Here is a 26,099-nt window from a genome sequence, read left to right as displayed (position 1 = left end):
ACCGGTTGTTCCTTTCCATGTTTAGTGCTTCCTTCAGGAGCTCTTTTAGGGCAGGCCTGGTGGTGACAAAATCACTCAGCGTTTGCTTGTCTGTAAAGTATTTTATTTCTCCTTCACTTATGAAGCTTAGTTTGGCGGGATAGGAAATTCTGGGTTGAAAATTCTTTTCTTTAAGAATGTTGAATATCGGCCCCCACTCTCTTCTGGCTTGTAGAGTTTCTGCTGAGAGATCAGCTGTTAGTCTGATGGGCTTCCCTTTGTGGGTAACCCGACCTTTCTCTCTGGCTGTCCTTAACATTTTTTCCTTCATTTCAACTTTGGTGAATCTGACAATTATGTGTCTTGGAGTTGCCCTTCTCGAGGAGTATCTTTGTGGCGTTCTCTGTATTTCCTGAATCTGAATGCTGGCCTGCCTTGCTAGATTGGGGAAGTTCTCCTGGATAATATCTTGCAGAGTGTTTTCCAACTTGGTTCCATTCTCCCCATCATTTTCAGGTACACCAATCAGACGTAGGTTTGGTCTTTTCACATAGTCCCAAATTTCTTGGAGGCTTTGTTCATTTCTTTTTATTCTTTTTTCTCTAAACTTCCCTTCTCTCTTCATTTCATTCATTTCATCTTCCATCAGCGATACCCTTTCTTCCAGTTGATCGCATCTGCTACTGAGGCTTCTGCAATCTTCGCGTAGTTCTCGAAACTTGGCTTTCAGCTCCATCAGCTCCTTTAAGCCCTTCTCTCCATTGGTTATTCTAGTTATCCATCCTTCTAATTTTTTTTCAAAGTTTTTAACTTCTTTGCTATTGTTTTGAATTTCCTCTTGTAGCTCAGAGTAGTTTGATCGTCTGAAGCCTTCTTCTCTCAACTCATCAAAGTCATCCTCCATCCAGCTTTGTTCCGTTGCTGGTGAGGAACTGCGTTCCTTTGGAGGAGGAGAGGTGCTCTGTTTTTTAGAGTTTCCAGTTTTTCTGCTCTGTTTTTTCCCCATCTTTGTGGTTTTATCTACTTTTTGTCTTTGATGATGGTGATGTACAGATGGGTTTTTGGTGTTGATGTCCTTTCTGTTTGTTAGTTTTCCTTCTACCAGACAGGACCCTCAGCTGCAGGTCTGTTGGAGTTTACTAGAGGTCCACTCCAGACCCTGTTTGGCTGGGTGTCAGCAGCAGTGGCTGCAGAACAGCGGATTTTCGTGAGACCACAAATTCAGCTGTCTGATAGTTCGTCTGAAAGTTTTGTCTCAGAGGAGTGCCCAGTTGAATGAGGTGTCAGTCTGACCCTGCTGGGGGGGTGCCTCCCAGTTAGGCTGCTCAGGGGTGAGGGACCCACTTTAGGAGGCAGTCTGTCCGTTCTCAGATCTCCAGCTGCGTGCTGGGAGAACCACTACTCTCTTCAAAGCTGTCAGTCAGACAGGGACATTTAAGTCTGTGGAGGTTCTTGCTGAGTTTTTGTTTGTCTGTGCCCTGCCCCCAGAGGTGGAGCCTACAGAGGCAGGCAGGCCTCCTTGAGCTGTGGTGGGCTCCACCCAGTTCGAGCTTCCTGGCTGCTTTGTTTACCTAAGCAAGCCTGGGCAATGGCGGGCGCCCCTCCCCCAGCCTCGCTGCCACCTTGCAGCTTGATCTCAGACTGCTGTGCTAGCAATCAGCGAGACTCCGTGGGCATAGGACCCTCCGAGCCAGGTGCGGGACACAATCTCCTAGTGTGCCGTTTTCCAGGCCCATTGGAAAAGCGTAGTGTTAGGATGAGACTGACCCGATATTCCAGGTGCTGTCTGTTACCCCTTTCTTTGACTAGGAAAGGGAACTCCCTGACCCCTTGCCCTTCCCGAGTGAGGCAATGCCTCGCCCTGCTTTGGCTCGTGCACAGTGCGCTTCACCGACTGTCCTGCACCCGCTGTTAGGCACTCCCTAGTGAGATGAAACCAGCACCTCAAGCAGAAATGCAGAAATCACCCGTCTTCTGTGTTGCTGGGGCTGGGAGCTGGAGACCAGAGCTGTTCCTATTCGGCCATCTTGGCTCCACCCCCTAGTTTTTTGTATTGTTAGTAGAGACGGGGTTTCACCGTGGTCTCAATCTCCTGACCTCGTGATCCGCCTGCCTCGGCCTCCCAAAGTGCTGGGATTACAAGCGTGAGCCACCGCGCCCGGCCCCTCATTCTTAACATGTATGAGATAATTGGACATGTTCCACCAAGATCACAAAACCACTAGAGTTAAGAATAGGCAGGAGTGAGGAAAGGCACAATATGAGGAAGACCGCTGCAACTGGAAAGAAGGATGGATACAAGGAAGTCTAAAAACAGAACGTAAGGAGACTGACAAGTTAGTTACTAGTCAATTACTAGTTCCTGTTACTACTTCCGTCCACCAGTAACTAGAATATGGGTTGCAAACAATGGTATGAGAAATATACTATGGGAACCAAAAAGGAGTGATTCATTCTTAGGACTGGTGGGATGGGGCCAGGGAACAGAGGGAGAAAGGCAACACTTGGAATAGACCTTAAAAGTTAAATCCAATTTCAACTGCAAGTGGAGAGAATGGGTATTTCAAGCTAAAAACAAAAACAAAACAAAAACACAAAAAACTAATGTGAACAAATGTTGCAACAAAAAAATACCCTTTTTTTTCTTTTCTGGGAGAAGGGTTAGTTGGAGAGAGAAATGGTAATAAAGAGAGCATATACAAATACATGTAGTAGAAAAGGCAGTTTGAAACCAAATGGTAGACTTTGAATGCTAAACAGAAGAGTCTGAACTTTATTCTGCGAGCCATGGGACACTACTAAAAGTTTAAGAAGAAAGGAGAGACATACCTGATCTGTGCTATCCTTGATGGCAACATAAAAGGTGAGTGGAGGAGAGAGGAACTAACTTGGAACAGGGAGATCAGTAAGTGGCTATTACAAAGATACAGGTGAGGGCCGGATGCAGTGGCTCACACCTGTAATCCCAGCACTTTGGGAGGCCGAGGCAGGCAGATCACAAGGTCAGGAGATCGAGACCATCCTGGCTAACACGGTGAAACCCTGTCTCTACTAAAAATACAAAAAATTAGCTAGGTGTGGTGGCACGCACCTGTAGTCCCAGCTACTTGTGAGGCTGAGGCAAGAGAATTGCTTGAACCTGGGAGGCAGAGGTTGCAGTGAGCCAAGATAGCACCACTGCACTCCAGCCTGGGCAACAGAGCAAGACTCCATCTCAAAAAAATAAATAAATAAAAGATACAGGTGAAAGAGGTTGAGGCCTGAACCAACACAGTGGGCATGAAAAGGAAAAGACAGTGGGTACTTTACCTATTGCTAATGGCTTTTTATTATTTTAATAGTATTACATTCATACCATTCAAAATTCAGAAGGTACCAAAGGACATACAGTGAAAAGTCTTCCTCCTACTTCTGTTCCCAATCATTCAACTACCCACCCCAGAGGCAATCGATTTCTTATGTATCCTTCTAGAGATGTTTTATCCATAAACAAGTAAATTATATATATAACGTTAATATATATACACCCAAATATATGTGTGTATATATGAAATTCTTACCATTTCTCTTTTTTATATAAATGATAGCATACTATTTATATCGTCCTATACATCTTGCTTTTGTCAAATTCAGTCCTTTTGAAAAGAAATTTAGCAATATATAGGTACATAAACACAAGTATACATTATATATAATCATAAAAATGCCCAAATCCTGGCCAGGCGCAGTGGCTCACACCTGTAATCCCAGCACTTTGGGAGGGTGAGGTAGGAGGATCACCTGAGGTCGGGAGTTCGAGACCAGCCTGACCAATATGGAGAAACCCCATCTCTACTAAACATACAAAATTAGCCGGGTGTGGTGGCGCATGCCTATAATCCTAGCTACTCGGAAGGCTGAGGGAGGAGAGTTGCTTGAACCCAGGAGGCGGAGGTTGCGGTGAGCCAAGATCGCGCCATTACACTACAGCCTGGGCAACAAGAGTGAAATTCTGTCTCAAAAAAATAATAATAATTAGTTGGGCGTGGTGGCAGGTGCCTGTAATCCCAGCTACTCGGGAGGCTGAGACAAGAGAAACTCTTGAACCCAGGAGGCAGAGGTTGCAGTGAGCCGAGATTGCACCAATGCACTCCAGCCTGGGTGACAAGAGCAGAACTCCATCTCAAATTTAAAAAAAGAAAAAAGAAAATACAGATGGGATTATGGTGATCTTTGTTTTCGCTCTTCACAACTGCTTGTGTTGCTTGTTTCATTAACAGATGACAAAAGAGGGGGGAGCACATGAAAACATTTCAGAGATTTTGTATTAAGAAAATTTGGCAACAATTGTTCTTTTTGCCACAGAGGTGTCTATTCTCTAATATCTGAATTTGACCTCCAGGACTACAACCACTAAATAGAAAACACAAACACACAATAAAAGCGCTCTGTATGGCATCTACTTCATAGAATACTATGAAGCCATAAAAAAGACTGAAATCATGTCCTTTGCAGCAATGTGGATGCAGCTGGAGGCCATTATCCTAAGCAGAATTAATGCAGAAACAGAAAATCAAATATCACATGTTCTCTTTTAAAAGTGGGAATTAAATATTGGGTATGAGGCAGGACAACAGGGTCTGGAGGCCGTTTCACACCAATTTCCTAGAACTAAATTGAAAGGAAAACCCTAACTTTCCACACCTAAGTAACAAAAGGACCAGAGGCTACTCTCTTTGCAAACCCCCACCTTTTCTCCACGGCAGATGGGAAATTGGCTGTTCACAACCAATCAGACTGACTGCAGGCAGAGTCTTCGTTTGCATAGAAGTACAACGGGTGTACGGGAGTGTGACCTTTATAACTTCACTTCAGCCTCTGATAGGTTGCTTTCCACAACCAATCAGACCAATTGTGGGCCACCACTTCATTTACATGAGGTAAGCACCAAGTGACCAATGGGAAACCTCTAGGAAGTATTTGGACCTGAGAAGATTCTGTATCCAGGCCCTTAATTCGCTGCTCATTGGCTCCCACACTGTGGAGTGTACTTTCATTTTCAATAAATTCCTGCTTTCGTTCTTTTGTTGCTTCATTCTTTCCTTGCTTTGCTGGGCATTTTGTCCAATTCTTTGTTCAAAATGCCAAGAACCTGGATAACTTGCAGTCAAGACCCTCTACCTATAACAGGTACACATGGACATAAAGACAGGAACAATAGATACTGGGGACTATTAGAGCGGGGAGAGAGAGAAAGGGCAAGGGATGAAAAAATTCCTGTTTGGTACCATGTTCACTATCTGGATGACAGGATCAACAGAAGCCCAAACCTCAGCATCACACAACATACCTTTGTAAGAAACCTGCACATGGGGGCCGGGCGCGGTGGCTCACGCCTGTAATCCCAGCACTTTGGGAGGCTGAGGCGGGCGGATCACAAGGTCAGGAGATCGAGACCATCCTGGCTAACATGGTGAAACCCCGTCTCTACTAAAAATAAAAAAATTAGCCAGGCGTGGTGGCGGGCGCCTGTAGTCCCAGCTACTCGGGAGGCTGAGGCAAGAGAATGGCGTTAACCTGGGAGGCGGAGCTTGCAGTGAGCCGAGATTGCCCACTGCACCGCAGCCTGGGCCACAGCGCAAGACTCTGTCTCAAAAAAAAAAAAAAAAAAAAAAGGAAAATTGCACATGGACCTCTTGAATCTAAAATTTAAAAATTTTTAAAGTATACTGTATATATGGAATCGCCAAGATGTCAACATTCTTGACTTTAAAACTATCAGGAAATACAGCAGCCTTAGCACAAACCACAAAGGACACAGTGGCTAACAAAGAAAACAAATGCTTTAGTTGACATGTACTGAAATAGGTTTTGCCAGTATTTGGGGTTATAAATGATGCCAAAGAACCACTTACCCTGAGGTATTTTGCCAGTGTTTTCTCCAGCTCTCCTACTCTATTTTAACTGAAAGACAGAGTGTATAGCTTAGAGGAAAAAAGCATAAGTCTTCTCCCATCCATAAGGAGTCAGTACTTGACTTCTACAGGAGACAGTTAACTAATTAACTCATTAAATTAGAGACAATTACTTGGCAATGTCTGTAAGTCTGCTGCCTGAACAGGAGAACCAAAGAGGGAGTTTAGATCTGAAACTAGAATCTATCTACCCACAGTCAGTCAAAAATGCTAAAATATTTTAGGTATTATGCTAACAAAGAAAAGCTGGTACCTCAAAAATTGGTGATATATTTAAATCAGGGGTTTGGGTTTTTTTTTTTTTTGTTTTTTTTTTTTTGTTTTTGGGAAATTCAAGTGATCCTCCCACCTCAGCCTCCTGAGTAGCTGGGACCACAGGTACGTGCCACCATGCTCAGCTAAGTTTTTCAATTTTTATTTTTTTGTAAAGATGGGGTCCCACTAGGTTGCCCCCACACACACACATACACACTTAGTATAGCAAGCAATTTAATAGTTTCATAAGATAATTTTCATTTTGTTCCTGTGTTTTCAAAGGATGAACTAAAATGACTTTAGATGAAATTACCCAAGTATGTCTATACTCCAAGTAACTTTAGAATTCATCATCTGCCATTTCAAAGATATCTCTTAAGCAGTTGTATATCCCTCTGGGGCAAGAAGTCAAGGACACATGGAAGACGTTGACATAAAGTAGCTGACAGTATCTGAAATGTGTCTGAAATAGCTGGTCCATTTTCTTGACTAAATTTTTCCAAGCCCAACTCAAGTATTTGAAATGTAAAAGAACATACAGCTTTGACATTTCCAGAAATATTTAAATTTACATTGAATATAGTTAGCATGTGCTCAGGAAAGCCTTAGCATTCTAAAGCTTGAGAAATAAAATAGATCTCATGAGATTAGAATCCTCATACATTTAATCAAAATTATTGTCTATAAAAGATGGCAGGGTTTCATATACAGATGTGTATCATAATTACACTGAACTATCTGTAGCTCCAAATGAGAAGATCATGCCATTTAAAAATGTTTTGCCTACCAAGCCAACAGATCAACATACCAAGGCTTCAACTGACTGGAATAAACTAGATAGCAGTAACTCCTTTGCAATTTACCAAATTTAACCTTAAGTGACCTTTAGGATGTATGCAACCAGCTGGGCACGGTGGCTCACACCTGTAATCCCAGCACTTTGGGAGGCCAAGGCAGGTGGATCACGAGCTCAGGAGTTTGAGACCAGCCTGGCCAACATGGTGAAACCCCATCTCTACTAAAAATACAAAAATTAGCCAGGCCTGGTGGTGGGTGCCTTCAATCCCAGCTACTCGAGAGGCAGAGGCAGGAGAATCACTTGAACCCAGGAGGCAGAGGTTGCAGTGAGCCGAGATTGTGCCACTGCACTCCAGCCTGGGCGACCAGAAGGAGACTCTATCCCAGGAAAAAAAAAAAAAAAAGGATGTATGCAACCTATATTATATTAACTACACATTACAAAGACTGACACACAACCCTAAATTTCCACTAAGAAAAAAAGGTTAACTTAAATTCAATGATTTGATGAGTATAAAGCCCAAACACTCTAAATGATACAAATTACTTGTTTAAATAGTTTAAGTTCATAAACAGATCCTTTGATGTTTTATATCTCTAAAAGATATTCCAGAGACTATAAAGAAAAATTCTGATGTGTTGTGACTAGAAAACTGGTTACTTTTAAAAAATTATATGGTGTATCAAGATTAAGGATTTTTGAAGTATGCACATCAAAACTAAGGCAATATATCTAGAAACACTGCTTTTTAAGCCAAAAATCTGCTGAGATCAAATCTTTCAGGTTATTCTGCATTCATTTTGAAACTGTGTGCCAGGCACTATGCCTGGTGCCTGGTACTGGGGATGCAGAGATCAACAAGACACAGTGCCTGCTGTCAAGTAGCTCAGAGATGATGGCATGACGGACACTAAAACTGGGTCAGAAAACTTGGGTTCTAAACTCCCGTGCCATTAACTCGAGAATTTTTGGGCAAAACATGCAGATTCTTGGAGTCTCTTTTTTAACAAGGGTTTGCAGAAAAATTGCTGTCCTATTGTGAGGCAAAAAGTGACATCTTGAACACCAAAGTACTTCAAAATTGTAAAATATAACTTGAAATAGTTACTGTAAAATGCTTAGAAACAGAAAAGCATAGGATCTCTATTTCCCTCCTTGCTTAGTGAATTCTTCTGCTTTTGCCCAAACACGAAGAAATTATTGTTCTAACCTTTCATCTCTCTCCAAGCCAGAGTTTCCCTGGGTTGGCTTCCAGTATTCCTGGGCTTACCACGAGATCGGTCCTGACTGGTCTAGGCAGCTTTATCTCTGTCTAACCAACAAGTGGCTGTAATATGAGTCAAAACAAACTGTTCCTCCATGACTTTGTTCCAACTGAGATGAACTGACATTTTCAGATCTTAACATCCTTTCAATTTCAGTAATTCAAATGACAATGTCATGAAGTTTAGTAACTACAGATATCTCGCAGAGCATTTCCCACATAGAAAAATGAATTATTTGAACAATAAAAGAGGAAGATATGTACCAAGGCAAGAACTGAGTATATGAAGCTAGTTCTTTTACTGTCCTTCACTATTATGGCTCTTACTTCCAACAGAAGCCAAATTTAGTCAGGAATGCATGCCCTTTCACTACACAAGCACTCTGCATAAGGAGCAAAGACCACAGCAGATCTGACACACAAACCCTGTTAAACAGTACAATGTGTAATTTGCCTTATTATGTTAGTTCAATTAGAATAAAAGAGCATTCTATCATAAACAATATTTTATAAGAAAAAATTATTTTAAATACATATGGCCACTTTGACTTTTTAACAACTTTATTAAGCCATATTAATTTTTAAAAACAGGGATTTTAATTAGTAATGTAAAATTTTTCCAATGTTACTCAAATCAACTACATGAGCATTAGGGAAAAGCAGTTGTATAAATCTAATTTTGATTAGCACTTTCAGTTGCATATTTTGGATACACTAGAAACAAAACCTTTTACTGATTTTGCTAAAAAAAAAAAAAAAAATTCTTCAGTGCTCTGCCTTCCTAACTCAGATTGCTTCCATGCATACTATGCTTATTTTTGTTGCTGTTTTAATATCTATTTCACTGTCCACTATAGTAAGCCCTACTGTCAGCTACTGAATGATGCAATTTCTAACACAGCAGGGAGGTCAAGACCCTTATTAATCACTGAAATCAATTGAAGCTACCATAATAAAGAAGATCTACCAAAACAATTCTGCACTCAAAATAACCAAAAACCTTGGAAATAAAATAATGACCCAAAGAACCCAATAACTGGAACTAGAATGCTTCCCAAGGCAGATTAAGTTGAATAATTAATTTGCATCATTCCTTAAATACTTTAGTCTCTTAGTCTAAGTAACCATGGGAACATACAAGGAGCATATATATGTATAAGCTTGGGCAAATCATGTTGCTTTGACAATCAAGGTGCTGCTCCTAGGGGGATGGAATGCCTTAATGTTGATAAGCCTTGATTAAATACCAAGATTTTTACCAAAGAGAAATAAGGATCTTTAACATAGTAGGGTGCAGAACGTATTAAAAGATCTAAGAAACAGATCAACCAAATGCAATGTATGAACCTAGCTTGGATCCTGCTTTTTAATAAAGCTACTTAAAAATATATGAAACAATCAGGGACAACACTCAAAAAAATTGATGATAAGACTTTTTTTAGGTGTGATAATGGTATTACGATTTGGTTGGTTTTTCAGAGTCTTTATCTTTAGGAGATACATACTGAACTATTCATGGATACTGCAAGATGATGTCTGAGAACTGCTTCAAAATAAGCCACTGTGGCTGTAATACAGATGAAGCAAGGTTAGCCATGATAATTGGTGACACTGGAATGACAGTGTCATTATACTGTTTTCTCTTTTTTTGTATGAATTTTAAAGTTTATTAATTCAGTTAGAATTACAACAAATCTTTTTAAAAAATCATTTCAAATCATATTTTATTTTTTTGAGATGGAGTTTCCCTCTGTCACCCAGGCTGGAGTGCAGTGGCGCAACCTCGGCTCACTGCAATCTTCACCTCCCAGGTTCAAGTGATTCTCCTGCCTCAGTCTCCCTAGTAGCTGGGATTACAGGCATGCGCCACCACGCTAATTTTTGTATTTTTAGTAGAGGTGGGGTTTTACCATGTTGGCCAGGCTGGCCTCGAACTCCTAACCTCATGTGAGCTACCTACCTCAGCCTTCGAAAATGCTGGGATTACAAGCATGAGCCTCAATTCATATTTTAGATTCAGAGGGTACATGTGTAGGTTTGTTACAAGGGAATACTGTGTGATGCTGAGGTTTGGGGTACAAATGATCCCATCAGCCAGAGAGTCTGCATAGTTCCCAATAGTTTTTCCACCCTGTTCCCCTCCCTCCTTTCTCCCTCTAGTCATCCATGGTATCCATCATTATTCTGTTTTCTCTAGATTTGTATATCTTTGAAATTTTTCATAACAAAGTTTTTTAAAGGGCTACAGAAAAATAATGAAACAATTCTTTACACACTAACATACCTGTATCTCCAAATAATATTAAGTAAAAAAGGCGAATTGCATTAAAATATATAAAGCAAGGCTCTCCCATTTACTGTATATCTTTGAACAAGCTACTTCACTTTTCTGGGGCTTAGTTTCCTCATCTGTAAAATGGGAATACTAATAGTACCTACCTTATAGAGTTGTTCTGAGGATTAAATATGATGATTTATATAAAACACTTAAAATAGTGCCTGATACATAACAGTGACACAATAAGCATTAAGCTATTATTATTTATGTTTTTTAAAACCACAAAACCCCATATTTTCTTTTTGTTGTTGTTGTTGTTGTCGTTGTTGAGATGGAGTCTCACTCAGCCACCTAGGCTGGAGTGGAGTGGTATGATCTCAGCTCACTGCAACCACCATCTCCCAGGTTCAAGCGATTCTCCCGTCTCAGCCTCCCGAGTAGCTGAGATTACAGGCATCCGCCATCATGCCTGGCTAATTTTTGTATTTTAGTAGAGACAGGGTTTCACCATGTTGGCCAGGTGGGTCTTGAACTCCTAACCCCAGGTGATCCAGCCGCCTCGGCCTCCCAAAGTGCTAGGATTACAGGCCATTGCGCCTGGCCAAAACTCCATATTTTCTATGTAAATATATGGGGAAAGATCAGAAAGAAACACGACCAAGAACAGTGGTTACCTCTTAGGTGGCAGGGAATTATTGGCTTTTGGGGTAGAGCTCAGGAAGGACTTCAAGCCTTCAGAATTATTGGCTTTTGGGGTAGAGCTCGGGAAGGACTTCAAGCCTTCAGCTTTACACAGAATGTTCTACTTAAAAAAAAATGTATTAATGTAGGGATGTGTAATTTAAGTAGCTCTAGGCTATGAGTCCTTTAAAAACAGGGATGCCTTATTCATCCTCATACCTCTAGCACCTTGCACAGTACCTGGCTCTTTGTAGGACAATCAATAGCAATCTGTGTTGAACAGAGCTGCTGAAAATAATGAGCCATGGGATGGGAGGGGTAGGGTGAGGATAGAAAAGACGACGGGGAGAGGAAGACCACCACAAGAAAATGACTAGAAAGAAGACTGAGAGAAAAAATTTTTCTGAAGAAAAAATGAGGTGAGGATACATTTCTTCTTCAGGGGTCCTAATTTTGGTTATTTTTTGTCATTTCACTTAAGGTATTTTTGCAGATAGTATGACAGCTGCACTGGAATGTTCTAGAAAGCTACTAAATACAGCAGTGTTGACTTGGAGGCACAGAATCTCTTGCCATCTCTGTCTCCCAGCCTCCCTGAGTCACCCCTAGGCTTCCAGGTTTTCCAATCCCTTCTATGTCACACATAAACAGTTCTTGGTTTTAATGTGCCTAGCTTTCCTTCCCCCTTTCTGGTAACTGCATGCTAATTTTTCTTTAACATATGTACCTCCCTCACCCTCAATTTACACAGGTCATTCAAATGGGGCTGACTCAACTGAACAGTTCCAGAGGTGAGCATGTGAACCAGATCTGGCCAATGAGAGCACTGCCTCCTTCTAGTACATGGATTTTCTTGGGGTGTTAGGGTGGACAATAATTCCTAGACTTAACCTAGAAATTAGAGAAACGGCACCTTTTTTCTGCTGAATGGGTAGGATTTTAATCTGGGGATGCTCCATATGGCAAAGCCTGTTAGAGAATGAAGCTAGCACAACAGAAACCAAAACTAAGAGATGAGAGGTGCATGATCCCTGGTGATAGCAGTTAAGCTCCTGATCCACTCATGGCTAGAGCCAGTACATTCTAAGCCGACGCATGTTTAACCAAAATTCCTGTCACTGAAGACTGAAATAGTACTGACTAACATATTTTCAAAATGTGTGTTTCTTCCAGTTCTAGAAACCCAACACTGGCCATAGCAATGATTTCAGTGGAAGATGCTTTCAGAAATTTCCACAGTACTAAGTAAGAGAAATCTGCACAGAAAGGGAGGTGGTGATTTTAAAAAAGAAAAGAAAGTTATGCACAAAAAAAATACGTATTTTTTGAAGTCTGTGTCTTGGGATTTCAGAGCCTATGGTTGGACTGTTATTCTTTTTCATGTCCAGACTGAGCGAATGAAGTTTCAGAAGAAAACTCTGCAAACATCTTCCATGGTCTCTCGGGTCTCCCAGCCTTAGACTGTGACTATACAACATCTTAGAACCTCACAGACTTGAGAGAAATAGGTATTTGTCAATAACTTCAGATGGCTGTCTCAAGAATGTAAGTAATTCACTGATTATATGTACATATTCATAAATACATATTAACAGCTTAGTCTCTTGACTATGTCCAGCACAGTCATCTGGAGAAGACAAAGGACTCAGATCTTATTCAAGAAACAAACAAAACACTCTAATCTCAACTTAGAAGAGAAGGAAAGAGACAAGGAACTAAGCTTTATTTGGTTCTGCATAGTTTACACGTTATTTTATTTAATCTTTAGAACATCCCTGTGTGCTAGGTGTCGTTATCCCTTCTTAGACAGATGAGAAAACAGGCTCCAAAAGTAAACACCTGAGGCCAAAAGGTTTCAAATGAGGATTCAAACCCAGGTTAGACTACAAATCCCATGTAAGCTCCAGGTACATTCTGCTGCCTTCTGGATGAAAAGGAGTTTCATCCAGCTCAAGATGTTCTATGAACTCTATAGACAGGACATTAAATTGAAAGAATCGGCCGGGCGTAGTGGCTCACGACTGTAATCCCAATACTTTGGGAGGCCATTTACCCCCATACTTAATTACCAGTGCTTCAGGCACACAGGCCTTTCTGTTTGTTGAACACATCAAACCCTTTGTGTGAGCCTCTGATTCCTCCACCATTCACCTCTTCCTTTTATTCTCAGTCTTTGAGACAGAGTCTCACTGTCGCCCAGGCTGGAGTGCAGTGGCACGATCTCGGCTCACTGCAGGCTCCGCCCCCCGGGGTTCACACCATTCTCCTGTCTCAGCCTCCCGAGTAGCTGGGACTACAGGCGCCCGCCACCTCGCGTGGCTAATTTTTTGTATTTTTAGTGGAGACGGGGTTTCACCGTGTTAGCTAGGGTGGTCTCGATCTCCTGACCTCGTGATCCGCCCGCCTCGGCCTCCTGGGGACCCGCCCGGCCCTATTCTCAGTTTAATTTGCTCTTAAAGGCCTTTTACCATCTTTGAAAATGTTTTAAAATGATGGTCACTGTAACCTCAGACTCCTGGGCTCACATGATCTTCCTTCCTCAGCCTTCCTAGTAGCTAGGACTACAAGCACAGGCCACCACGCCGGGCTAATTTCTTTTCTTTTGTTTTTTTTTTGTTTTGTAGAGACAGAATCTCACTTTGTTGGCCAGGCTGGTCTCAAACTAGTGGCCTCAAGTGATCCTCCTGCTTCAGCCTCCCAAAGAGGTGGGATTACAGGAATGAGCCAGTGTGCCCAGCCAATCTGTGGGCTTTTTTTTTTTTTTTTTTCTCGAGACTGAGTCTTCCTCTGTCGCCCAGGCTGGAGTGCAGTGACACGATCTCGGCTCACTGCAACCTCCGCCTCCCGGGTTCAAGCAATTCTCCTGCCTCAGCCTCCTGAGTAGCTGGGATTACAGGCGCCCGCCACCATGCCCAGCTAATTTTTGTATTTTTAGTAGAGACAGGGTTTCACCTTGTTGGCCAGGCTGGTCTCAAACTCCTGACCTCGTGGTCTGCTCTGTGGGCTTTTTTTATTGTCTACCTCACCCCTAGAATGTTAGGTTCTAGGCTGGGCATGGTGGCTCTCATCTGTAATCCCAGCACTTTGGGAGGTCGAGGCAGGTACATCACCTGAGGTCAGGAGTTCGAGACCAGCCTGGCCAACATGATGATACCCCCATCTCTACTAAAAATACAAAAAAAAATTAGCCAGGTGTGGTGGCACACACCTGTAATCCCAGCTACTCAGGAGGCTGAGGCAGGAGAATTGCTTGAACCTGGGATGCAGCGGTTGCAGTGAGCTGAGACTGTGCCATTGCACTCCAGCCTGGGCAACAAGAGCAAAACTGTCCCCCACCAAAAAAAAAAAAAAAAGAATGTGAGGTTCTACCTTCACTGAAGTCCTTTGTATTGTCCCTACCCTCACTGAACAGCTCTAGCTTATCTCTATAAAGGTTGAACCTAGTACAGTGCTTAGCCTGGTACACAGCAGGCAATTAAAAGTGTATTGATTGGCCAGGCGCAGTGGCTCACACCTGTAATCCCAGCACTTTGGAAGGCCGAGGAGGGTGGATCACGAGGTCAGGAGATCGAGACCATCCTGGCTAACACGGTGAAACCCTGTCTCTACTAAAAATACAAAAAATTAGCCGGGCGTGGTGGTGGGTGCCTATAGTCCCAGCTACTCGGGAGGCTGAGGCAGGAGAATGGCGTGAACCTGGGAGGCGGAGCTTGCAGTGAGCCCAGACTGAGCCACTGCACTCCAGCCTGGGTGACAGAGTGAGACTCTGTCTCAAAAAAAAAAAAAAAAAAAAGTGTATTGATTGGTCGTAGAACATCACATGGCATTTAATAACACTAATTTTCTTATCTTTTTAATTATTTTTCAATCCTTCTGCTTGATTCAAGGACAAAGTCTCACTATCCTGCTAGTCTGCCTTTAATGCCTAATACTGTTTGTTTTTTTTAATGAGAACTCTATATAGTTTATGGTAAATACTTTCTAAAGTATTTAGAAAAGGCTGGGCATGGTGGCTCATGCCTGTAATCCCAACACTTTGGGAGGCTGAGGCGGGTGGATCACCTGAGGTCAGGAGTTCGAGACCAGCCTGACCAAGATGGTGAAACCCCGTCTTTACTAAAAACACAAAAATTAGCTAGGCATGTGCCTATAATCCCAGCTACTCAGGAAGCTGAGGCATGAGAATTGCTTGAACCCGGGAGGCAAAGGTTGCAGTGAGCCAAGATCATGCCACTGCATTCCAGTCTGGGTAACACAGTAAAACTCTGTCTCAATAAATAAATAAATAAATAGGTTATCATCTTCAATTTCCATACTTCTGAGGAACTGGTGAAAACCCTCAATTATAATAGCATGGTTAATAAAACTATAGATCCTTTTCTGTGTGTCTCATACTGGGTTTATTCAATCCAAATTATGCTGGGAAATCCTCTTATACCTTCAGGCTCTGAATTGCTAAATTCTTACTTTTAAAATTACTCATTTGCTCAAAGCTTAATACGTATACATTGAGACTATTTTTATTTTCCTCTTTATTCTTCCCCCAAGTTAACAACCTAGTATTTATCCTTTCATACCTTTCTCAGTGCTCATTAAATCATAAACAAACATATTACATGTAAACATTACACACAACATATATGAAATGACTTTGTTTTACAAATCAGAATCATGCTATATATACTTATTTGCATCTTTCTCACTTAATAGTACATTGAAAAATTTCTCTAAATTGGTAGTCTAGGCCTAACTCATTCACTCATTCTTTTTAGTATCTGCATAACTCTCATAGTATAGTTATTCCATAAGTCTTCTACCACTCCTCTATAATAGCTTTTTTTTTTTTTTTTTTTTTGAGACAGAGTCTCACTCTGTCACCCAGGCTGGAGTGCAGTGGTGCAGTCATGGCTCACTGTAGCCTCAACCTCCCAGGCTTAGGTGATCCTCCCACCTCAGCCTCCCAAGTAACTGGGACTATAGGCTCATGCCACCACACCCAGCTAGGTTTTTGTATTTTTTGTAGAGATGGGATTTTGCCGTGTTGCCCAGGCTGCTTTTTTTTTTCTTTTTTGAGGCAAAATTCAGTGCTGCAGTTAACCTCGTACATATATATTCTTTTTTTTTTTTTTTTGAGACAGAGTCTTGCTGTGTCACCCAGGCTGGAGTGCAGTGGTGCGATCTCGGCTCATTGCAACCTCAGCCTCCCAGGTTCACGCCATTCTCCTGCATCAGCCTCCCGAGTAGCTGGGACTACAGGTGCCCACCACCATGCCCGGCTAATTTTTTTGTATTTTTTGTAGAGACAGGGTTTCACCATGTTAGCCAGGATGGTCTCAATCTCCTGACCTTGTGATCCACCCACCTCGGCCTCCCAAAGTGCTGGGACTACAGGCATGAGCCACCACATCTGGCCCTATATTCTTACATTTTTACAAATATTTTTATTTCTCTGGGATAAATAATCCAAAAGAAAATACCATTGTTTGTTCAAATGATATTTTCTTTTTATTTTAAACCATTGCCAGCTTGCTTTTCAGAGTCTTTGTTTCCACAAATACTGTATTACCCTTTAATACTTGATAATCTTATTGTTACTCTAATATTGTGGTACACCTTCCACACTTTTGGAAACACAGCCCTAATGTATACTTCAACAAAGAGTAAGGGTCTCCTGCTAAAAGCCCTGCTTTATTCCCTTCTCAGCTCCAGGCTACTGTCAAAAATAAGTAAATAAAATATATAAACTATTTGAATAAAAGAACATATCTTTCCATTAAAAATTAATATGTTATTGTAAAAACCCTAAGGAGGAATCACTCTTTGCTTTACATTAACAGTATCTTCTCCTTTTTATTCTCTAACCTAAGACAGGAAAAAAGCACATTTTCATAATTTTGTATGGGATACGGTCTTCATTGTTACATTGGTGATAATGAAAAAGAACAAAATTAAAACAATATTTGAGGTCTACATTTTAGTAAATTTTTGATCTGGCAAATATAGTTGCAGTCTTAACATATATTGCCTTTATTATACAATACACCAGCAAACAAAAGAAGCCTATTAACTAAAAAGAGAGAGAGAGATTAAAAAATAATTCATTTAAATGTTTTTGATAAATCTACTTTGCCACAAGGGACAGACAAAATTAACTCTTCATTTAGAAATTTGTCAGACTTTTAACAAATGGCCTGTGATGTTCCTGCTGTCCCACCTCACCTTCTTCTTCACTGCTTCTATTGTCTCCTTTTGCTACTGTACACTGCTGATGTAGCTAAATTGGATCAATGACAGTGTGTGGGTGAGAGAGGTTAAAAGAAAAAAGGGATAAATCAAGAAATGACAGTTGTAAGGGTGGTAATGGTAAAATCATAGCTTAAACCGGTTGTAAAATTACAGCACAGCCTAACACATAAGAATTCATTTGTTGTACTCCAATTTCATGAACTTAGCAGAGTGGAGGTGGGTAGAAAAAGGCAGAATCTCAGTGCATATTGTTGTTGTTGATGTTTTTTAACTAATAGAAACATAGCTCATCAAAACTTGAGAAGCAATGAACACCACAGGAAAAATGAACCTATTTCCCTATATTCAAAATAATAATGCTTTACTCTTATAAAGCCCTTCTTATGAACTCTCACACCAATTCTCATATAATTTCACTAAACATAGATATATAGATAAGTCAGTTGCCACTTTCTTTTCTTTTTTCCTTTTTTTTTGGAGACAAAGTCTTGTTCTGTCACCCATGCTGGAGTGCAGTGGTATAATGATAACTCATTGTAACCTCGAACTTCTGGGCTCAAGTGATCCTCTCATCTCAGCTTCCAGAGCAGCTAGGACTACAGGCATGTACCACCACACCCAGCTAAATTCATATATATATATAGCCATGGAATCTCGCTTTGTTGCCCAGGCTGGTCTTGAACTCCTGGCCTCAAGTGATCCTCCCACCTCAGCCTCCCAAAGCACTGGGATTACAGGTATGAGCTGCCGCACCCAGCTGATATACCAGTACTTTCAAATAAGAATATATATATTTTTTTAATTATTATTTTTTTTGAGACAGTGAATCTCGCTCTGTCGCCCAGGCTGAAGTGCAGTGGAACAATCTCGGCTCACTGCAACCCCCACTTCCCAGGTTCAAGCAATTCACCTGCCTCAGCTTCCCTAGTAGCTGAGATTACAGGCGTGCGCTACCACACCCGGCTAATTTTTTATATTTTTTATAGAGACAAGGTTTCACCGTGTTGCCCAGGCTGATCTCAAACTCCTGACCTCAAGTGACCCACCCGCCTCGGGCCTCCCAAATTGCTGGGATTACAGGTGTGAGCCACCACACTCGGCCATTTTATTGTTTTACAAATGACTTTTGACCCATGGCTCAAAAGTTTAACAAAATATTCTTATTTGAAAGTAGGAATTTTTATTGACTATTTGTGAATTTAGACAGTTAATGCCACAGATCTACATTTTACAAAGAGTTTTCAAATGTATTTTAAAATTTAAAATTACATCTCTTTATAGTCTTTAAGTAGCTCAGATAATTCTAAACTCAAGTGACCCCAAAATCCTCCCCAAACTAAATCATACTAATAACGGAATAATCTACATTTTAACCTTTAATTATACCCCTCTTGTGAAACTCCTACTTTAAACTTTCATGGGACCATTCTCCCTATTTCCCCTCCTCCTCCTTCCTACTTCAGTTGGAGATATCACTTATAAATCAGCCCCTGATCCTCTGCCTTGCTTTATATTTAATCCTTTTAACTACAAGGAATTCATCTACCACCTGCACAAATTTGTATCTGTCTAAATCCAACTTTAACTTAGTGAGATACATTTGTTTAGCAACCAAACTAACCCCAACCCCCCAAAAAAATTATCCAAATAGATGCCTTATCAATTAACATCTATCCTAAAACTGACAGGTTCACTACTTCTTCCCTTACTTCCATATTTAATACCAAATTCGATAGATTCTTCCCTTACAAGTCACTGGTATTGTCCTTGCTTTTCGTTTCCCCAGCCATCAGCCACTCTAGGTCATTAATTCTCAAAAGTATTACTTCAGTAGCCTCTTAGCTGATCACCTAACCTACTTCCAATCTCTTGATACTTTATCCAACATACACAAAAAGCTGCCAGAATTCACCACTTCAATTTGCCTACTCAGAAACCCACAGTGGCTCCCTACTGTTTCAAATCCAAATTCCTTGGCTAACTATTCTAGACAGTTACAGTGTAAAGAAACTTTTTAAATTTCATCACCTAAGTAACCAGATTTTTTTTAACGTCTTAACAAAACACTCTGCCATTATCCCCTGACATACCTCTGTCTTTCAAAAGTCACCCCATTTCAATATCCTACCAGTAGTATAATGTAAGGGTTAAGGGTATGGGCTCTGGAATTTGATTTGAATCTTGGCTCCACCACACAGTCTGAATTAATTGATATTAATTTAACCTCATCTATATAACAAGATATTAAACCTGCTTCATAAAGTTGTCACGAAAACTAACATTAATATCCTTAAAGCACTAGGCCAATCTCAAGCACACTCTAAATGATCAATAAATGTTAGCCAGTCAATATTATTACACAGCCACTATGATGTAAGAAGCCAATCTGACTGCTCTACCACAGGCTATGCATTTGCCTTCACTATTCTTGATTCCTTCAACCACAAACCACAGCCTCGGCCTCCCAAAGTGCCGAGATTACAAGTGTGAGCCACTGCGCTCAGCCTATATTGTTATTTTTCTTGTTGCGTTAGGCCTTTCTGAAGGTGAGTATTTACATTCCATCACTCCCTTATCTATCAACAATGCTTGTGTCAATGTTTCATACTTAGTGCTAAATAAGCAGTTATGAATTCCACAAATTTTCAATATAAAAATAAAGGCGTCATCAAAATAATATGTAAAAAGATAATGACAATATGTAAAACAGTAAATGAAAAGCTAAGATTTAAAAGTTGTCAAAGAAGCAGCCGGGCGCGGTGGCTCACGCCTGTGATCCCAGCACTTTGGGAGGCTGAGGCGCGTGGATCACGAGGTCAGGAGATCAAGACCATCCTGGCTAACATGGTGAAACCCCGTCTCTACTAAAAATACAAAAAATTAGCTGGGCATGGGGGCAGGTGCCTGTAATCCCAGCTACTAGGGAGGCTGAGGCAAGAGAATTGCTTGAACCCCGGAGGCGGAAGTTGCAGTGAGCCAAGATCGCATCACTGCATTCCAGCCTGGGCGACAGCAAGACTCCGTCTCAAAAAAAAAAAAAAAAAAAAAAAAGTTGTCAAAGAGCTAGGGACAGTCTTGGCCATTCTCCTCATACCTCCAACCCACCTCTACCCCCACTCAGAAACAAAAAACAAATCCATACAGAATCACAGTACATTTTTTTCCCATAGAATTTTTAAAGCTAGAAAGACCTCAATTCCCATTCCCTTATGTCCCACTGAGTTCCACAGGAGAAGCTGAAACTCAGGAAGGCCAGATGATTAGCCTAAGGGTACAAGAGCCAGATAAACGCAGGGCTAGGAATTAACTCCGTATTCCTAGGCAGTACTCAGATACCTAGGCAGTATTCTTTTCACTACATCATGCAGCATTTCAACTCATTTCTTCCGTATCTACTTAGTCTAGAACATAAAATTAACTATATCACATAAAATCTTCACAAAACAATTGAGTATAATCACATGATATGGTAAATACTGATATATTTTTGGCTATTTTCAAGAATGCCTGTGAGGAATAAAAGTTTCAAGTCATAAATGGACCATTTCTGTTATTATAATTACTTCTGGAAAAAAATACTTCCCTTATCAGATTTTATAACCTTTATGATTCCCATTTTCACAAATTATTTTTCATAAACTACACATATGTATGCTCAACTATGCAGCGTCTTATCCAACAATAGCTTAAGCAAACCACATATCTCAGATAAAAATGTCATCTATTCCAGGCTCATCAGCATATGTTAGAATCTGTTCCTAAAATAGACTCATAGACTTTTGGAATGGGAAGGAACCTTGGAGATCACCTCTCATTTCACAGAGGAAAATAATACCCAGCAGGGACCTGCCCAAGGTCAAAGTGTCTTCATAAGAACCCAGGTCCAGAATAGAAAGTTCTCAAAAGATTTCAGAGAGAAACGCAGTATTTGGTGAAACACCTTAGCTTGCCTCCCTTTACATCTACTTTTTTTTTTTTTTTTTTGAGACAGTCTCGCTCTGTCCCCAGGCTGGAGTGCGGTGGCACGATCTCGACTCACTGCAAGCTCCGCCTCCCGGGTTCATGCCATTCTCCTGCCTCAGCCTCCTGAGTAGCTGGGACTACAGGCGCCCGCCACCACGCCCAGCTAATTTTTTGTATTTTTAGTAGAGACAGGGTTTCACCGTGTTAGCCAGGATGGTCTCGATCTCCTGACCTCGTGGTCTGCCAGCCTCGGCCTCCCAAAGTACTGGGATTACAGGCGTGAGCCACCGTGCCCGGCCTACATCTACTTCTTAAGAACAACTTCTTGCATAGGAAACTTTTGAAATTTAAGAAAAGAAAGCAAAACAAAAAACTAAGCCAACCTTTTTTTTTTTTTTTTCCCTTTTCTTTTCTTTTCAAGTCTACAGCCAAGTCACTGACCCTAAAAGCTTAGAAGTTAAGGTAGACCATTGCAAGAATCTTAAGAGGTAACATTTTGGGGTAAAATCCCCAAAGGCTTAAGGATACAATATAAGTAAGACACACAAATTAAGAATAGCTATAACATTCTTATCTCTGTAACAAATTACATGGAGGATAGCTCATAAGTATGAAAACTTTGTAAACATGCAACTTTCAAGGAAGAGAATTTTAGTCATCATACCTATTAACTATACAAGAATGCCAATACATTTTGAAATTTTATCTTGGTCTCTGTGCTTAAGCTGGAAATTATTTTTATTTTTTTAAATATGTATCTTAAGTCATGTAAAAAAAAAAGCAGTAACTTGAGGAAAACCTTTTATCAATCCTTAATTAAAAGAAGGCCTTAAATCAAACCTTAATAAGAGAAGTATAAGCTATATTGTCCGGTCATGTTTGAAAGAAAACTGAACATTCCTCAAAGTCAAGGCATGAATAGGACTAAGGACATGTATGTTTTTTGTTTTTGCAATGAAAGGCACACTACGCAAGCCAATTTACCTGTAGAAATATGTTTCTTAACTCATGAGGATCCCCTCGCTTAGTTGTCTGCACCTGTAAGCAAAAAAGAAAAAAGCCAGTTAATGCTTCACTAGAGACCACACAATCTCTTCAGATTAGAGTTCACATGGCTAACAATCAATGCTCCTAACTTTTATCATTTGGTTTAAAACAAACTAAAAGCCCTAATTGCTGATAAGAACTGTCAAACTGGGTAACTGTGACTAGAGGGCAGAAAAACAGGTGTGAATAGCCTAAGATAAAGCAAAGCTACCGGACAGTGCTTCCTCTGGACTGGAAAGGGAAGGCAATGAGGATCTTTTACTTTATTCCACATCTACTAGCAACACAGTAGTAACCAACTACCTTCAAATCAAGAAGCTAACAAGAGTAGATCAACAGGAAAGTTAAATCACCCAAATTAATCACTTGGCCTAGCAGCCTTTCTCCATGAAAAGCAAACCCAACATGTAATTATCTCCGCGTCCCTCTCCCCATCCAACCTAAAATATGAGAGCTGCCACAAATACAAATACTTTCGATACCCTGCAATCTGCAACGCAAAAGCCAACCATTGCCTCGGCCTTACTGAGGCCCCAAATTACTCAATACTTACTCCCTCCCCCACCGCAATTCACTGATAACCTAGGTATCCCCAGCTTTACTTGCCACTTCCTCCCACACCCTTTCTGATGCCCTCCAACTCCGGACTCACAATCCCATGCACCTAGGACAGGACATTACTCTTCCTTCACTGACCCGTGTTACCGTACTAGCCCCTTCAACTCACAATCCCTCCTCCTTCCCCTCCCCCAGCCGGGCATCCCCTCCTCCGGTCCAAGCCCCGCACAGCTCTCCCCGCAGCAAGCCGGAGCCCAGGGACAAGCTATCTAGGACCCAGGCAATGAATGAAATGGGAAGCAGTGGGGGGCTGCAGGCAGGGCGCCCGGAATGTCTCTTATGCAATAAAAGCAGCAGCAGAGAGTTGGAGTCACCTTGACCGCCATGCTGTGCTCAGAAGCCGGGGACGAGCGAGTGAGCGAGCAGGGCCGAGCTGTCAGGGCGCGCGCGCGCCGCCTCCCCGGCCGCGCCCGCCCTCCCTTTCGCCGGCGCCGCGCGCGTCCCTATGCAAATGAACTCGGGACGCGCCGCGTGCGGAAAGGGGCCCGGCGTACCGGCCAGAAAAGCAGCTGGCCCAGGGCCAGCCAGCCGGCCGGCCGGCCGGGCGGAGGACGGGGACGCGCCTCCCACGGGGAAGACAAGCGCGACCCGTGGGATCCCGAGGCGCCGCGTCGTTGCCACAGCTAGGTCGCCGCCAGAAAAGCCCCAGGTTTCCTAAGGCCTCTTAGTGGGTGTGGCTTTGGGCACCGACCAGCCAAAGTTGTTTTCCCCGAGGCTTAAAGGAACATTTGGGGCCTATATTGAGCAAGGTTCCGACGGATCAAAGAGCACTTCCCATTAATAACAATGAATTAATGACAACTGATGGCAAATACCGACAAAAAAAGATTGGGAACCACTCACTCTAGGGAAAACCTAAGTAAACATAACTTGAGAAATATGCTCCTAAATTGGCATGGGACGAATACGCTGAATTTATTTTTGCTTTGCATGCTATTATAACAGTTTATTAGTAGACTCGCTCCACATTCCTAATCACCCAAATCCTGTGTGCAATGAGAAAAAACTCCATTTATCTTTGACAGGGCTGGCAATGAATCGCTTGCCTATACATGAATAGAAAGTAATTCTCCTTTCGATTTCTAGCCCCACCTAAGAAGTAGAAGAAGTAGTAACTCTATCTTGAACCAAAACAATGTTTCTAAACCCGAGTCTTGCCAATATGACTGTATTAGGCTACATATTGATTCAAACATGGGCATCCATTATATGCCTGACGTGGTCTTGCTTGTAAATAATGCAAATAACCTATAGCCCCCACCCTCTAGGGGCTTACAGATGGTCAATGCTTCTCCACAACCCCAATCACAAGTGTATTGTGTGTGTGTGTGTGTGTGTGTGTGTGTTAAGACTGAGTCTCGCTCTGTCGCCCAGGCTGGAGTGCAGTGGCACCATCTTGACTCAATGCAACGTCCACCTCCCAGGTTCAAGAGATTCTCCTGCCTTGGCCTCCCAAGTAGCTGGGATTACAGGCACCCGCCACGACGCCCAGTTAATTTTTTGCATTTTTAGCAGAGACAGGGTTTCACTATGTTGGCCAGGTTTGTCTCAAACTCCTGACTTCTGGTGATCCGCCCACCTCGGCTTCCCAAAGTGCTGGGATTACAGGCGTGAGCAACCGCGCCCAACCCTAGGTGTGTTTTCATTTTTAATTTTTTGAGACGGAGTCTCGCTCTATCGCCCAGGCTGGAGTGCAGTGGCGCCATCTTGGCTCACTGCAACCTCTGCCTTCTGGGTTCAAGCAACTCTCCTGCCTCAGACTCCCAAGTAGCTGGGATTACAGGTGCACGCCACCATGCCCGGCTAATTTTGTATTTTTAGTAGCTATGGGGTTTCGCCCAAGCCACTTATAATTAGATACTAGATAAATGGCACACTTTAGGGCTTCTCTATACTGTACAACTATTCTCCCTCTATGAACATTTGCTGTCATTGAAATAAATTCTCGTTTTGGTGGTATCAAAAATCAGAAGAAATAGTTGTACTCCTGCAGTTATGTCTTTTCCTGAACTGTCTTCCTCACAGTCTGACTCTAAATCCTATAAATTATGCAGTGGAGATGATGGTGATCTCATTTTTGGACCACAGCCTTCTTTATTCCTTTAGTGAAGCAATAACAAACAGTTTTCTTTTCAATGAATTTTGGAAGGAATTCATGGAATGAGCTGCTCTAGACATATACGGCTGTGAGTAATCTATCACTATACTAATTATGTATAACCTGGTATTTAGTAGGACACTATATAATCAGATGGAGGATTGAACTAGATGAGCTTTAATGCTTCTTCAAACACTCTAATTTAATGATTTAAAAGGAGCCAAATTTTAGTTAATAAACATTTATTGAGTGCCTTGCGTTTGTATAAAACATGTGTTGCGGGTGGGTGTGGTGGCTCACGCCTGTAATCCCAGCACTTTGGGAGGCCAAGGCGGGCGGATCACAAGGTCAGGAGTTCGAGACCAGCCTGTCCAATATGGTGAAACCCCATCTCTACAAAAATAGAAAAATTAGCCAGGTGTGGTGGCGTGCACCTGTAGTCCCAGCTACTCAGGAGGCTGAGACAGAAGAATCTCTTGAGGCCAGGCATGGTGGCTCACACCTGTAATCCTAGTGCTTTGAAGGCCAAGGCAGGTGGATTGCCTGAGCTCAGGAGTTCAAGACTAGCCTGGGCAACACAGTGAAACCCTGTCTCTACTAAAATACAAAAAAATTAGCCAGGTGTGGCAGTGTGTGCCTGTAGTCCCAGCCACTCGGGAGGCTGAGACAGGAGAATTGCTAGAACCTGGGAGGTGGAGGTTGAAGTGAGCTGAGATCGTGCCACTGCACTCCAGCCTGGGCAACAGAGCGAGACTCTGTCTCTGAAAAAAAAAGAAGGCCAGGTGCGGTGGCTCATGCCTGTAATCCCAGCACTTTGGGAGGCTGAGGCGGGTGGATCAACTGAGGTCGGGAGTTCAAGACCAGCCTGACCAACAAGGAAGAAACCCCATCTCTACTTAAAAAAAAAAAAAAAAAAA

The 26,099-nt window shown here is 41.9% G+C and overlaps 1 protein-coding gene across 3 annotated transcripts in view; it reads right to left on the bottom strand.

The window, feature by feature from the left end:
* SLC25A12 (solute carrier family 25 member 12) overlaps positions 1-23,452 on the bottom strand; it is a 124,317-nt gene extending 100,865 nt beyond the window's left edge. For 2 of the 3 annotated variants that reach the window (XR_009214244.1, XM_032755372.2), the window contains exons 1-2: positions 23,399-23,452; positions 22,404-22,457 (exon numbers count right to left, since the gene is read on the bottom strand). Coding sequence is in view for 1 of the 3 variants with exons in the window: in XM_032755372.2 (XP_032611263.1) it covers positions 22,404-22,457; positions 23,399-23,410 (66 nt within the window). In the remaining 2 variants the exon portion in view is untranslated. Of the gene's footprint in view, positions 1-22,403; positions 22,458-23,398 lie in introns of those variants that run through there. The other variant, XM_032755376.2, reaches the window with a different exon arrangement.
* Positions 23,453-26,099: the final 2,647 nt, after the last annotated feature.

This window comes from Hylobates moloch, unplaced genomic scaffold (genome assembly GCF_009828535.3).
Source record: "Hylobates moloch isolate HMO894 unplaced genomic scaffold, HMol_V3 SCAFFOLD_1, whole genome shotgun sequence".
NCBI classification, from domain to species: Eukaryota; Metazoa; Chordata; class Mammalia; order Primates; family Hylobatidae; genus Hylobates; species Hylobates moloch.
This window is presented reverse-complemented; position numbering and strand designations above follow the sequence as displayed.